Raw genomic sequence first — 16,766 nt, 5'->3', positions numbered from 1 at the left:
TTCTGTGCAGCTGCTTCGTGAAGCGACATGCTGCACGGTGCTTCGCATACTTAAAAGCTCAAAGGGCACGTATTGATTTTTGATTGTTTGTTTCTCTCTGTCTTTCTCTGCTCCTGATGGAGGGGGTGTGAGCTGCCGCCTTCAACAGCTTTGTGCCGCGGTGCTTCGCATACTTAAAAGCCAAATAGCCCTATTGATTTGTTTGCTTTCCTCTCCCTTTCTGACAGTCTCTGCTCCTGACGCGCACTCCTTTGAAGAGGAAGATATGTTTGCATTCTTTGAATTGTGAGACGGAACTGTCATCTCTGTCTTGTCATGGAGCACAGTTTAAACTTTTAAAAAAGAGACAAATGTTTGTTTGCTCCGCGATGGAGGAGGGATTACTGTACACCAGCAATACACAAAACTCGGTAATGCTGCTTACATGATGGAGAGAGACAGGGAGGGGGGAAACATCAATTAACTCCTCTATTTTAATAGGGGTCATATTAGTGCTGGGCAGTATACCGGTTCATACCAAAAGCCATTTATTTTTGTTATGATACGGATTTTTCTTATACTGCAACACCGGTTTAAATAGCCCATACAACGTTCAGAACATGGCGCAGCAGGAAACTGTTTAAGGGGGGACCTTTCTCACTGCTGCACTGCTAAACACGCATGCAACGGAGTACAGTAATCCCTCCTCCATCGCGGGGGTTGCGTTCCAGAGCCACCCGCGAAATAAGAAAATCCGTGAAGTAGAAACCATATGTTTATATGGTTATTTTTATATTGTCATGCTTGGGTCACAGATTTGCGCAGAAACACAGGAGGGTGTAGAGAGACAGGAACGTTATTCAAACACTGCAAACAAACATTTGTCTCCTTTTCAAAAGTTTAAACTGTGCTCCATGACAAGACAGAGATGACAGTTCCGTCTCACAATTAAAAGAATGCAAACATATCTTCCTCTTCAAAGGAGTGCGCATCAGGAGCAGATGTCAGTGAGATAGAAAAAAGCAAACAAATCAATAGGGCTGTTTGGCTTTTAAGTATGCGAAGCACCGGCACAAAGCTGTTGAAGGCGGCAGCTCACACCCCCTCCGTCAGGAGCAGAGAGAGAGAGAGAGAGAGAGAGAGAGAGAAAAACAAACAAGCAAAAATCAATACGTGCCCTTCGAGCTTTTAAGTAGGCGAAGCGCGATATAGCGAGGGATTACTGTATATGCATTAGTGGAGGTATTGAATGGTGAAAATGGACAGAGAACATTCTGAAGCTGAAGCAGACGATAAAGTTGAACATGCTAACACAGAAGAACTTTTGCCGAAAAAAGGAGCCGTGTCTGTTGTCTGGAGATACTTTGGTTTTAAAATGTCGGATGTGGACCATTATGTTGAAATGTGTGAATACTGTTTCTATACTACTGGATAATGCTGCAAGCCAAGTTGTACTTGTTTTATTTATTTATTTTTTTCCCAATACTGTGTAATGTACCTGGGTACTGTGTAATAGTGTGACAACATGTTGAATTTATTCTCGACATTTCTACTTTATTCTTGCCATTTATGTCGAGATTAAAGTCGACATGTTGACTTTATTCTCGTAATTTGTCATTAAAGTAGAACATCATAAACTAAACTTCATCCTAAAATGAATTTAATTTACTAGATTTTCTCAAACCCCATCATAACTATTGTAGCACATTAAATGCTTTGTGTTAAGTGTTATCCAACCCAGTTGTTAATCGCTATTATTGCTTCTTAAACTGACTTCCTCTTGCACTAAGTCGTCCTCTTGCACTTAGTTTACGACATTCTACTTTAATGGCAAAATAAACTGAGAATAAAGTGGAAATGTTGACTTTAATCTCAACATAAACGGCGAGAATAAAGTAGAAATGTCGAGATTAAAGTGAAAATGTCGAGAATAAAGTCAACATGTCGACTTTATTCTCGACATAGTTTTTTTTTTTTTTCCTTCTTCATTGTGTCCGCATTTTTTTTCTTCACCGTGGCCCTAATACACTTCCGTAGGGCTATACCACAAATAGCATTATAAATGCAGTTTTATTATTTATGTATATAGCTTAGCTTGAAGCAAGGTCCACATTAATGCAGTTTGCCTTAATGATGGTTCAGTTGGTAAAGATGTCCTCACCAAGATGCACTTTTTTTTTTTTTTTTTTTTAATTTGGTGAATACTGTGCAATGCACCTGGGCTTGAAGTCTTGCAAGTAATAGTATTATTACTGGAAGTTGCACTATTATTTATTTTATTGTTATTATTTATTAGTTTAAATATTATGCAGTTTAATGATGGTAAAGTTGTTTAAAATGTCACTTTAACATGTCAGTGGACAGAGATTGTTAACATTAACAATGTATAGTTGGTTTACAAAAAATATTTACTATTTATTCCTTTTCTAAGACATGTTCAGTGCAATACAACTTTTGACAAGAACCTAAATGCCTCTTTGGACGGTTGAAAATATATTGTTAAAATTTTACTTTAAAAGGTTCTATATTTTGACTGCATTTGTCATGCAATGTGATTCCTTCTCTTCATTAGTGCCACTCCCTTGAAAACTATCATTTTATGGGGCCATGCAAACCTGTATTAATACTTGTGTGCACATTAAAATGTTTTTTGTACAATTCTCATGACAGTGGAATAGGTTATTCTTAGTCAGTAATTGCAGTGGGAAATGTGCTTAACATCCACTCATGCATGGGAAAAAAATACCGTCCAATACTATGAAACTGGTATAATTTTGTAAAATACTGTGATATAGAATTTTGGTCATACCACCCAGCACTAGGTCACATGGCAGTTAGTGTTTTTCCTTTCAAAAAGGAAGTGGGTGCCTATTTTGCACAATGGATAAAACGGTTTAACTGATAACAAAAACTACCCACCTAAAATTATAAATAGGATATTCCTAGAATGTACAGGCAAGTGTATGAGACGGCAAGCTGAAAAAACAAAAATATACAATACTACATAATGCATTCTGTATAAAACGATGCCAATTGCTAATGTTCAAAACTTGCAAACCAATTTTGATTGCTCAGGTTAAAGTAAACTTGAATGAGAAATTCAAATGGTCATATACTTTACAATTTATAAATAAAAAAGAAAAAAAATGTACAGCAAGATAAAAAGCTAAATGCTCACTTGAATAAAACGTTTTCCACATTTTTTCTGAGCTACTGTTTATCACATGACAGCCTAATTGTAAGATTCTATGGCTTACCAATATCCAAAGGATCGGACATCTGATCAGACAACTGCCACTTTAAATATCTTCTGTCATTTACTTTGATCTAGAGTATGTACATTTGGTGCAGGATTAAAAAAAAAGTCAAATTCAGAAAAGAAAAATAAGAAAAACATAAGAAAACACAAGGAACCAAAATTAAAGATGCGTGTAAATTAGTAGAATGAATTTCCTTTTAATGCTACCACCCTTGTACTTTTCTGCTGCAATCTACCACATTTTGCAAACATTTCTGATTTTAATTTTAAGACTCAAAGATTTTGTGCATGCCTTCTCTTGATATTGCATTTTTTTTTTAATTTTCTGTCACTTGCACTATTGAGGCACCGTAGTACAAAACAAACTGTGTGATGTAGAGCAAAAAAAAAGGCATGTTCAAATAAACTGAACCACATAAGAACAATCCATCGATCTATTTTTTAATAGACTAAGTACTGGCACTAAACTATGCACACAGCATGGTCAATCCAAATTTATTCCTGATAGTACAAAAAGCCAAGACATTCAATCTCTTTACGAAAAAACTGCAGATTGAGAATTATATAAATCTTAACTTAGAAGTTCCATAGCTAAGGTCATTTTTTAAGTACAAACTCCACAAAAAAGTCATATTTAAATATTATCTGAACTACTCAGAAGTTTATAAAGTATAAGAGCTATCAGTGAAGGAGAAGTCCTTATACTTTATTACAAGGACTGTATTGCCCAAACTAAATCTAACCATTATACTCACATTATTTCTTCCAATGAAGGCAAAACCAAGTCATTGTTTTCACTGCTTAATAATATCACACAACCCCCAGATTCTTTACGTTCTCACCTTTACTCAACTGATTTTTGCAATTCCCTTATGTCCTTTTTTAATGAAGAAATCCAGAAGATTCATCAGTCTCTCGGTACAGATTCCTCCAGTACTTCATTTGAATTTCACCCACCAACTCACTCATTTTCCTCTTTTCAGCTTCCTACTTTCTTAGAAATCTCAGATCTTGCCTGTAAGTCTAAGCCATCCACCTATCAACTGGACCCCCTCCCTACAGTTCTGGTCAAAGCCTGCCTCTCCTTTTGGGTCCCTCTTATTTCTGCTAAAATCCACTATTCTCTCACTACTGGTACTGTCCCTTCATCTTTTAAAACTGCTGCAATAACCCCAATACTTTAAAAACCTGGTGCCGATCCAACTAATTTCAGTAATTTTCATCCTATTTCTAATCAACCCTTCCTTTCCAAAATTCTTGAAAAAAAATAGTGGCTATTCAACTTCATTCTCATTTATCTCAAAATAATCTGAATGAACAGTTCCAGTCTAATTTTGGTCCCCTCCACAGTACAGACATGGAACTTATCAAACTTACTAATGGCATCCTTATGGCAGCTGATTCTGGTTTAATTACTATTCTCATCCTCCTTGATTTGAGTGCAGCCTTTGACACTATTTGTCACACTACTCTTCTCAATAGATTATCTTTGATTGGTTCAGAACCTACCTCTCAGGCCACACACAGTTTGTTCAGCTTAAAACTTTCACATCCCAACCCACCGCTGTTACTTTAGGTCCGCCCCAGGGCTCTGTCCTGGGGCCCCTCTTTTTCATTATTTACCTCCTTCCCCTTGGAAATATCTTTGGTAAATATAACATTAGCTTCCACTGTTATGCTGATGACACCCAGCTCGATCTCACTAGCAAACCTACCATTTCCTTTTCAACCTCCTCACTTATTGATTGCATAGCAGAAATTAAATCCTGTTTTTCTTCAAATTTTCTTAAATTAAATACTGTAGTGACAAAACTGAGGTTCTCCTCATTGGTACAAAATCAACATTATCCAAAACTGATAATTTTTCATTTGTTATTGATAATTCCTCGGTCTCCCCTTCCCCATAGGTTCTTGTCTGGGTGTCATCCTTGACAGTACTTTATCCTTTCAGTCCCACATCAATAACATCTCCCGGTCTACATATTTACACTTGCGTATGTGTTTGTTCATTGCCTTGTCACTTCTCGTCTGGATTATTGCAATTCCCTTTTCTTTGGTCTTTCTCGCAAATCTCTTTATATGCTTCAACTGGTCCATAATTCAGCTGTCCGCATCATTACTTGAACCCCCTCTCTTCACCATATCACTCCCGTTTTGCAGCAGCTTCATTGGCTTCCAGTTAAGTTACACATCCAATTCAAAATTCTTCTGTTAACTTAAGGCTATCCACAACCTTGCCCCCTCCATATCTGTCTGACCTCCTCCATGTTGCCATTCCCTCCGGTACCCTTAGATCTTCTTCCTCCATCCACTTGACTGTCCCCTTTGTCCGTCTTACCACTATGGGGAGCAAAGCATTCAGTTGCTCTGCTCCCCAGCTCTGGAACTCACTACCATCTGAGTTTAGAAATACTGAACCATTTTCACTTTTCAAATCTAAACTTAAAACTCATTTCTTTAAGACTGTTTTTTCTCTTTAATTACAATTGCTCTGTCTGATTTGAAATTTTTGTATTTTAGTTTTGTTTATAATCTGTGTTTTATCAATTGTTCGGTTTCCTTGAGTGTTTAGAAAGGCACCTACAAATAAATATGTATTATTGTGTTCTCAGATATTTGACATACAGAAGGTAAATTTTGCAAAAACACTGAACCAAACACCATTCAACTCCCCCGCCCCTTTTGCACTATGGATTTTGCTTCACTCCCAAAGGCTTAAAATCAGTTTACTTTTAAATGTATGCTTTTCAATGAAAAAATAAAAAGTTATATGTTGATGAAAAATCTTTTTCAAAGAGAAACATGTTTCAAAACACTGAACTGAAAAACTGATAAATGAATAAATAAAACAGAAACAATATTTAAGCAGAGTTAGCTTGTTGGGGTGCTTTGTCCATTCTTTGGCTGGAAAGTTGTATGAATACACACTGATTAAGCACAAGAACATTGCTTTGCATCCTAAATAATTAGCTTTATTGTGATTCCTTCACCATTACATTACGATTCTCTTTTTGCTTTAGCTTCCATTAAAGGTGTCGCAGTTTCTCACAGTAAGTCATTACTTTTGCATTAAAAATAAAACCAGTACAGTTCTTTAAGATGGAATTTATACCCAACAATGCAATGCAGTGTGACATAATACTCATTCTCAATATAACAGCAGGCACTGACTGAAAGGTTATCTGTAACTATCGCAAAAGAGTAATGGAAAACAGCATCATGTGCAGATAAAAAAAACTGCCATTTTTACTCATCCAAACAAATACGAAATGTGACCTTTTACCCTATTTTAGTAGCTAATAAATAATTGCATTCCTGCTAGTAACAGTATAGTTTGTTCCCAATGACAAACAGCATAAACCAGGTTGGCTGTTACCATGATCATTAATACATTTCAAGGTTTGTTTGTTTTTGTGTGTGCGTTTTTTTTTTGTTTTTTTTTTTTTTATTTGAAACCTCCACTAACCGATGATTAAACCACCAATGATGCATATATGGCAGACTTTAGAAATAAAACCTAAAGAAAGAAACATTTGTGAAAGCCAATCAGTTTACTATTATAACAGCTGAACAGTGAGCAGAAACTCTTCTGGGATTTGGAGCGTAGGTGTAGTCCCATTTTATCTTGCATTCATTGCAATACTATCAGTTAATTTCTAAATATTTTGTGTATTTCGTTTAAATTAGTTAAAGCATTGGGAGTTGGAATAGAATTAACTTAGACCTTCAGTAAAAGATGACTTTCTACATTTACATGGCAAAGACACTTAACGACAGTTGAGTTTGGTTCACATTGCAAAAAATGCCTAGGCAATTACAAAGAAAATGTAAATGGCAGAAGAAAGAGGGGAAAAAAAAAGGGATAATACAGCAAAAACATTCAATATTTAAAAAAAAATACAAAAACACACAAAGAAACGATTACCAGATATATACAACTATATATTAAACTGGTAACTATATTTAGTAACATGTAGAGTTTATGGACAAGTGTCACTGCGCCACGCAAAATTCTTAGAAACCTTAGTTCACAAAAATGCTTGTATTAAGATTGGCATTTTGTGTCTTCTGTATTAGTCGGTCAATTGGATAGAGTGGATTTTATAGAGTTCCAAACATTATATTTGCGGAAAGTGAAGAAATACTATAAGATACATAAAGAAAGAAACTAGTATATTAATAGACTACTTCCCAGTTAAAGGCATATAGTCCAGTGCATGGTTAAGCAACATAACAAACAGATATGCTGCCAAGAACTTCTTTAGAACCATACACTAATTGTCAAGTTCAGGACCGGAAACGCGACGGTAGGGCAGTGAAACGAAGTACAAGAACTATATCCAACTAACTTACCTTTAAAAATAAGATGATGTGCAGCACCAACATCAGCTCAAAACCGAATGATAACATGGAGGACCTGGTACATCCAACCACAGACGTCTTACGACACGTTATCTTCCTGGAAGATTTGCGACTAAAATGTCATTCTTCCCAGGTGGGAGATAAAGCGAAACAACTCACCTACATATGAAAACACAAGGACTGGGGCTGTGAAAAAATGGCAGCAGGTGCTCGGGACTGACGAATCATAATTTAAAATAGTTGGCCCTATGAAAAAAAGCAGTTCATCTGCTAAAAGGCTGAAGAAAAGGACATGGATGAGTGATTTGATCAAAACTGAACCCATCCAGCCCCCTTTGTTGGGAGGTATTAATACATTCTTATTAATCACGTTATACTATAAGGGACATGTTTCACAAGACAATGATGCCAAATATATACCCAAATTCATTAAAAAAACAACTATCTGCCCTGAAAAATTCTTATTAATCACGTTATACTATAAGGGACATGTTTCACAAGACAATGATGCCAAATATATACCCAAATTCATTAAAAAAAACAACTATCTGCCCTGAAAAAAGGAACAGAGAATCCTGCACGAGATGGAAAATCTCATTCTTTATCGCTTATTGGAGTTTTTGGTTTACATTAAACACAGCTGACAACTACTAAAGAATAAAATTCCACATTGTATACATAAGTGGGTAACGAATGAACGAAAGAAATAAAAAATTCTTAATAGACGTAAAAACACATAATACTGTTCACTAAAAGTTGTAGTAAAGCAAAAGTGGAATACGTGAAACTCCTTCTCCAGGATCACATTTCGGCAAGTGTCATACGCGGAAGATCCAAGACCTTTGGAATATTTAAAAACTTAAAACCATACATTTGGAGCACACTCAGTTCTGAACTCTCTCACGGTCACGACATTTCAGAAAAACACACCAACAGTATGGACATATATACACATGTCCTGGCATTCAAATGCCAATCTTTATCGATACAGGCAAAGAACACACACCGGTAACATGGCCAGTAAGACTTTGCTGCCCGTTTATGTTCCACAGCAGTCTAAGCCTAGGACACATATCACGGCCTGGTATCTAACGTTTGGCGCATTTATGCGCACTCTCAGCATTTACTCACCTTCTCTGTACTTTGATGAGAAAGCTTGTCACTCTTCGACACTCCGACAATTGTGTCCTTTCACACAATCCTACACCCTTAACCTAGATCCTCACTCCGAAGGGCACAATTCACCTTCCGTTATTTTATACCGGTCTCAGTTTAGCGGTCTATATTTACGAGATCTGAGCAGGCGGCAACTGCGAAGTTGCTCTCTGTGCATGTGTTCCTCATAGCCCGTTTCGTAAGGAAAGACGTCGAACCCTGCCGTTCAAAAATCAACTACAGTACACAACTTCCTTTAGGGTTCAGGCCTTCATTTCCAATAACAAACACCTTCACCCAGGAGACACGCCTCTTTTCTGGGGCCTTTCCTACTCTTGTAATCTATTCTATAGGGTTAAAGGCGCCTAGCCCGGCCTACCAATGGTTGCTATTGGCTATATGCAAATACAAATGTGACAGACAGCAGGAAGCAAGCCTGCCTATGTGAAGTTATAATATAGGACTAGTGGAGGAAATTCTTACGAAAATATCTAACAAAGCTGAAGTAACACTGCGTATTTATTTCTGTCCGTTGACAGAGTTAATGAAAAGTATAACTGCTCCTTCGCATTTGATATGATAATATTTGGATCCTGACCATTTGTATACTGACTAATTACAGTGCGCATTACAGCAGTTCCGAATGCACAAACGAACGTCCATCCTTCCATTTTCCAAAGCAGTGTCTTAGTGAAGATGAAGCCTATCCCAGGAACCATTGGTAGCAAGACACGAACAGTTCCTTTACAGCATTACAGGGTAAACACACACATTTACACACATGGGGCCAATTTAGCACCGCCAAAACCTTTATGTCTTTGGACTGTGTGAAGAAACCAAGCGAAAATGCAAACTCCACATAGAGAGCACCCAGCTTCGTAAAAAAAATATATACAGTATTCCACTTTAGCAGGCTTTCAGTGTTACTGGCGAATCATTTGATTATTCGGAACCATCAAATGACAAATGAACATCAAATAGATTCTAAAATACAGTAGTAGACAGCTTGAATGTTCTTTAATTAACCATGCACATAATTAAGTTCTACACTCATAATCTGATATCAGTCTTCAATTTTGACAATATTACAATGTTGATAGTTATGTTCAATCAAAAGTAAGAGTTGGATATTATATTATTTTATATCAAATCTCTGCACTCGTGGTGATGTGTTAGTTTACCACCTTATTGCTGCCCTACAGCTCTAGACTCCTGGGTTCAAATGTAGGGCCTCTTTTATTGTATGCATGTATATATTGTAAGTGGGGAACTGAAAGGAAACAACCTGAGAGCAGAAGACAGTGGGGCTTGGAAAAAAGTCAGTTGCGGTTTCCCCAAATTAGTGTGTGGCAGCAGAAGAATAATATAGGGGTCCTAATGATTTTTATAATGTGGAAATCACATTATTCCAGAATCCAATCAAAGACATAAAATGTTCACAGCTATTGGATATTCTCAGGTATTCCTAAGGAAAGAACTATTCTAGTGAATAGTTTAAACTAACTCTCCACTGCCAATATGCAGTAAGGAGTTGACAGGTTAACAGTAGCAAAAATTCAACTTATTTTGAGAAAGAATGGTAGGTTAATTTAGAAAAAGATATTGAGTTGTTTTGAGACAAACAAATAGGTGAACAATTCAACTAGACAGAAGAAAATGGAATACACAAAAAAGCAACATTTTGATTTCATCTATTTATTGCCTGCTTTCCTGTCTTCCTGTTTTCACCAAACCAGATTTTCTATTCAGTGAAATCCACTGTTTTGGTACACTTTTCAACTCCTTTGCAATTTCAGTTTTTGGATTAGAATGACAACTTGGAGGCACTCTATTTATGGGTATGTGTACAGTAGCTAAACAAGTCCTCTGCAAAGAAGAGACATTCTTGCAGTCAGAGACCAGTGGTGTCTCTGCATTAAGGGCAAGAAGGCCATTGCTCCCATCGTCCAGCAGATCACAATTTCATGCAAAAATTACTCCTATTCACAAATGAAATTAGTAAACTCTCTTCAATAATTTAATAAATTGTTAAAATATTTTCAACTAACTCAACATAGTCATCATGATAAAAAATTTCTAAGTTTTTGGAGGATATGCACAATGCAATGTAATTTCACAACTAAAAAAAATATTTATTTTTGGAGTATGTGTTTTTTTTTGTGCCTGGTGCAACTAGCCTGTTTCTGGTTTACTTTCGGAAGCCCTTTGACATTTTACAGCATACTAGGCTTACCTTTACTCATATATGTGCATGTGCAGCTTAAAGTTTTTACTTCTGTCTTGGGGCTGGCTTGAGAAATATAGCCCTTCAAAGCTACCAATTGATTGATTTTTGTGATACAATTTGAAGGGTGTATGAACTTGCACATTATCATTATAATGAATCATATTGTTTACTTACTGTATGGACAACGCAAATTAGCACTTTTCCCAGTGAACAAAACTTTGAAATTTATGAATATCCGTTTGCGTTTCTGCTTTTGGTATTAAGTATTGTTTTTGGAGTTGATGTTAAATTAACTTTTAATAATGTCATAGGTAGGTTGTTATATCTTATGTTTGTGTAGTTTTTATGCCATTATCATGATAGTCTGCAGAAAATTTTGAAGGAGGGGGCAAATTTTTCTATGACTCATAAAATTAAGGAACACAGACTTAGCAAATTAATAATACAGAGAGGTAAACAGTATATTTGTTTGATATTAAACAGTAATATTAAAAAATCACCCCAAATGACATTAAATTCCTTGACTTTAAGGGGCATTTTTTAAAGCTTTTTAGTTGGTGATATTATATTCCAAAAAACAGGTAAAGTCAAAGATTGTGAGGTTGAATAGAGAATACTATTATATGCATGGATAGATCAATTACCAGAGAAAAAAATGCCTAATAATAAGGAGAGTCCAAATTTTCCTCAACAGTACAGGCACGAATAGAAGTCTGCTATACAGCACACACCTCTGCCCTCCCTCGATCTTCGTGATTACAGACCAACCTGATCAAACATAAAAAAAAAATTTGGGATGGACTGCCGGGATGGACTGTGTCCCAGCTGGGATGGGCCTTGCTTCCTTTCTTGGCCGGGAGTCAAGCGTAGAAAGTGATCATAAGCAAGGCTTTCCCTTTCTCAACCGGAAGGTGGGCACACCATTCTGACATGGATGGGCTGGCATTCCAGTGGGGTTCAACAGAAGATCCTTGCCCAGCCTTGAAGCCATAGTAGTAGATGGACTTGGGAAAACGGCCTTCCAAGACTTCACTCACCCCTGGTGTGCTGGGTGGCAGCATTACTGGTTTGATGTACCCATAAACACACCCGCAATGCTTGCTGGAAGTTGTAGTCCCATGGGGCAGCCTTTCCAGGTAACATTTCCCTTATAGTATAATGTTATTAATAAGAATTTACTAATACCACTCAACAAATCGGTACCAGTACACTTCTTCTCCATTCCTCAGGTATCCTCTCACTTTCCAAGATTCCATTAAACAATCTGGTTAAAAACTCCACTACCATCTCTCCTAAATACCTCCACGCTTCCACAAGTATGTCATCTGGACCACCAGCCTTTACATTCTTCATCCTTCATCATAGCTGTCCTTACTTCCTCCTTGCTAATCCGTTGCACTTACTGATTCACTATCTCTACATCATCCAATCCTCTCTCTCTCTCTCTCCCATTCTCTTCATTCATCAGCCTCTCAAAGTACTCTTCCCATCTGCTCAACACACTGTCCTTGCTTGTGAGTATGTTTCAGTCTTTATCCTTTATCACCCTAAACTTCTGCTCATCTTTCTCATCTTGGTCACTCTGTCTAGCCAATTGGTACATGTCCTTTTCTTCCTCCTTAGTGTCCAATCTCTCATACATCTCATCATATGCCTTTTCTTTAGCCTTTGCCTCAACTCTCCTCACCTTACGCCTTATCTCATTGTACTCTTGTCTACTTTCTACATCTCTCTGACTATCCCACTTCTTCTTTGCCAACCTGTTCCTCGGTATACTATCCTGTACTTCCTCATTCCACCACCAGGTTTCCTTTTCCTCCTTCCTCTGTCCAGATGTCATGCCAAGCACCCTTCTCTCTGTCACCCTTACTACTTCAGCTATCTGGCAGCTCTTTATTGGCACCCAGTGCCTGTCTTACCTACACCCTGAACTCAACCTTGCAGTCTTCCTTTTTCAACTTCCACCATTTGATCATGGGCTCTGCCCTCACTCTCCTCCTTTCCTTGATTTCCAACATCATCCTACAGATCACCATCCAATGCTTCATACAGTAACTACAATTTCCCCTGCCACCACTTTGCAGTCTCCAATCTCCTTCAGATTGACCCTTCTACATAGGATATAATCTACCTGAGTGTATCTTCCTCCACTCTTGTACCTCACCCTATGTTCCTCCCTCTTCTTAAAATACGTATTCACCACAGCCATGTCCATCCTTTTCACAAAATCCACTATCATCTGACCTTCTTCATTCCTCTTCTTGACACCATACCTACCCATCACTTCCTCATTCCCTCTGTTCTTATCACCAACATGTCCATTGAAATCCGCTCCAATTACCATTCTCTGTCCCTTGGGTACACTGTCCATCACTTCATCCAACTCCCTCCAGAAATCTTCTTTCTCATCCACTGTACACCCAACTTGCAGGGAATATGCACTAACAAAATTCATCATCACACCTTTAATTTCCAGCTTCATAATCATCACTCTGTCTGACACTCTTTTCACCTCCAAAATACTTTTTTTTAATTTTATTGATTTTATTGTCATCATTCCATACAAATAGTTCAATTTTTACAAAAAATAGGATTGAAAACAAATCAACTCCCACCCCTGAGAAAGAGAGCATGGCCAACGCAGTAAAACTTAAACCTTGTAAAAATAAATAAATTGATGCATTTAATAGGCAGATATAGATAAATGGAGAAGAAAAAGAAATGGGAAAAGAATCTACTTCCTCAATGCTTTAAGAGCTTATTCTAAAATATTATTGATTAGATCCTGCCAGGTTTTGAAAAAGTTCTGCACAGATCCTCTAACTGAAAATTTGATTTTTTCCAATTTCAAGTAGTATAAAACATCAGTTACCCACTGACGTAAAAGAGGAGAGTTAGGATTCTTCCAGTTTAGCAAAATAAGTCTGTGGGCCAAAAGTGTAGTGAAGGCAATCACAGTTTGCTTGTCCTTCTCCACTTTAAGCCCATCTGGAAGAACACCAAACACACCTTTTAATGGGTTAGGAGGGATTGTGACCAATGTTCCCTCTAAGGAGCAAGGGCATGTGTGCAAAATATAGTTTGTGTGGGCGGTGCTCTGAAACGACTTGTGCAAGGTAATATGTATTTTTAGGCTTGCAATTTAAATATGTGATGAAGGCCTGTATTGTGATAAATTAATATAATATGTATGAAACTTTATTCATTTACCGGCCAGTTATAGAGAAACATAAATACAAACAAAATACATGAAGCCAATAAGCTATCAGTATAACTGACTTGAGTATTATACTACGACAAGTCATGTAGTATAATAACTAACACAATGTAAGTCAACTAAGTGGCAGTGGCACTACCAATAATCACACTGTTATTAACATAACGATAATACAATATCAACCATGTTCTTAAAGTATTGAAACACAATAAAACACAACAGTTTTATATATGATACAGTTAAAAATCTGGCTTGATAAAATTAACAAGGTGGTTATTACAACTTTTCATGTCTAATTTTACATTCCTTCCACACGTTATATGTTTTGTGCAAATCCACAGACTTTCCAGCATTTAAATATAATTTTATTCGCATAAGATGATCCAAATGAGTAACGTCAAGCCTGTTTCGTGTTTTCACTTTAACACTATTCATGAGGCTAAAACCTCGTTCACAATAAGCACTGGATGCTTGAAAAGTACAGCAAATATCGATTAACATTGCGAGTGAGCTAAATTGTTCATCATTTAAAGTTACTCCTGCGATTTCAGATAGTGAATTTATGGTACCAGATTTCAGTTTCTCTCTGATCTGAAATTTGAAGTCATTGTATTGAGTAATAATCAACTCATCATTTGTTGTATGTAACAAATCTTTATACTTTACGCACAGTTCTTTTATCTCTTTGACACCAAAACCAAATGCACAGTTTTTCAAACCTATGGGATCAAAAGCTGACCAAAATTGTAGTTCATCCGCTGGAAATCTTACCTTTAAGTGATCACAGACTGATCGTATGAACTGTGTGATTTGTCTTGTGTCAATACCTTCATTTTCACTCAAAATTTGCTTGGCTTTATCATTCCAGTAAACATTCTCACCCAGATATTGTGCTTCCAATTTACAGATTTTAGAAAAGCAAAATTGATGTGCTTCAATTGGTGATAAATTACTTCGTTGTAATAACATGGATAAATGAGCTAATTCAGTTAAAACATCATTTGCTGTATACAGAGCAATCTGATATAGCGGATCTCGTAATGATTTCAAAACATAATTACAAACAGGATCATTGCAATCTTGCACTTGTTCTTCACAGTATGCAGCTAAAACATCAAGATTTTTAACAAAAGCACTGACAGCAAAGTGACGTGACAACCAACGAACTTCATGAATTGGTCGAAAAGAAATTACATCCATATCATTTACATTTGCCAATTCTTCAAGTGCACATTTTTTAACTGAAGATCGACTAAATAAAGTATAAACAGTACACAACTGAATCTCAATATTTTTAAACAAACTAACATCCTTCCAAGAATCAGTAAGTGCCAAGTCTTCTCGGTGAGCAACACAGTGAGTGCTGTTTAGCAAGATGAGGAACCGTTGCCTTGAGTAAAGCGGCCAATCCCTTCCGATGGCATAACATAATTGATGCCCCATCTGAGGTTATCATAACTATGCGGTTCATATGGAGTCGATGATCAGTGTAGTATTGTCTTATTGCTGCCTCAAGGGCTGAAGCATCAAATGCTGTTAGCTGAATGATCCCACCAAAAACTGTTTTGTAATCACACGAATTTGTTGGAAGATATTTAAAGTAGATGATTAGCATTTTATGTATTGTTATGTCAGTACTTTCATCAACGATGAGTGTGTGGAACGATGCAGCTTGAAGTTCTATAAATATGTTGTTTGCAACCACTTCGTTGATTGCTTCAACAAACTCAAAGGCGTAGTTCTTACTTCTCCAACTGTCTGGTATAGAAACATATTTTCCCATATGGTCGTGAATCATTTGCACTGACAGCATCGAAACGTTCATCCTGATGGCAAGAAGGACATTATCCATTAAGATTCGAACTTGCTCCTCGTTTGATCGCTGGCGCTCGTTGTGCTCAATTTGTTCTTCTCGCTCAGTACTTGTTTCAACCAGCAGACGTTTCAGGTCAATTCCATGCGAGCGATTGTACAAAATTTCAACATTTTCTAAGTGAATATGCGACAATAAATGTCGTTTACAGTAGTCAAGCTTCCACGTATCCCAACGCTTTCCGGTGACATATGGTAGCCTTATTACTTGAACTAGCAGCACAGAACTTACACTTAAGTCCATTCCCGTCTGAGTATTCGTATATGCAACCTAATTCAACTACAACATTCCTTGAATCTGGCGTATTTGTGGTTACTTTTACTTTTAACCATTCAGGCTTAAATGAATCTCGTGCTTTCTTACTTTGCATTTCTTTACCACTTGTTGTACATGTTTTTCTCTTCAACATTTTAAAATATCGACACGAAGGCTGTTAATTTAACGAAATCGACACAAAAACTGTTAATTTAACGCACTACTGTATGTCTAGAGAAAGCGAACTGAGTGAAGTACAGTAGACAGTGCAGCGACTGGTCACTCAACGAAATAAAATGTGCTAGCTAATGTGGCTCATTGGTTGCTGTATTTACACTGACGATCTGTGCGCGGGATTACAAAAATGACTGCGCGGCAGGTTTACAACTAGTGCGCGGCCGTGCTGCTTAGAGGGAACATTGATTGTGACACCAAGGCT

At 37.1% G+C, this 16,766-nt stretch overlaps 1 protein-coding gene across 2 annotated transcripts in view; it reads right to left on the bottom strand.

The window, feature by feature from the left end:
* The window catches only part of pdpr (pyruvate dehydrogenase phosphatase regulatory subunit), a 305,042-nt gene extending 295,960 nt beyond the window's left edge, over nt 1–9,082 (bottom strand). The window contains exons 1-2 of one of the 2 annotated variants that reach the window (XM_051931537.1): nt 8,732–9,082; nt 3,237–3,306 (exon numbers count right to left, since the gene is read on the bottom strand). In XM_051931537.1, the coding sequence (XP_051787497.1) occupies nt 3,237–3,258 (22 nt within the window). In that variant the 5' untranslated portion in view covers nt 3,259–3,306; nt 8,732–9,082. The remainder of the gene's footprint in view (nt 1–3,236; nt 3,307–8,731) is intronic. The other variant, XM_051931538.1, reaches the window with a different exon arrangement.
* Between the last annotated feature and the right edge of the window lie 7,684 nt (nt 9,083–16,766).

This window comes from Erpetoichthys calabaricus, chromosome 9, assembly GCF_900747795.2.
Source record: "Erpetoichthys calabaricus chromosome 9, fErpCal1.3, whole genome shotgun sequence".
NCBI lineage: Eukaryota > Metazoa > Chordata > Cladistia > Polypteriformes > Polypteridae > Erpetoichthys > Erpetoichthys calabaricus.
Note: the sequence above shows the minus strand (reverse complement) of the source record. Positions and strands in the feature narration are given on the sequence as shown.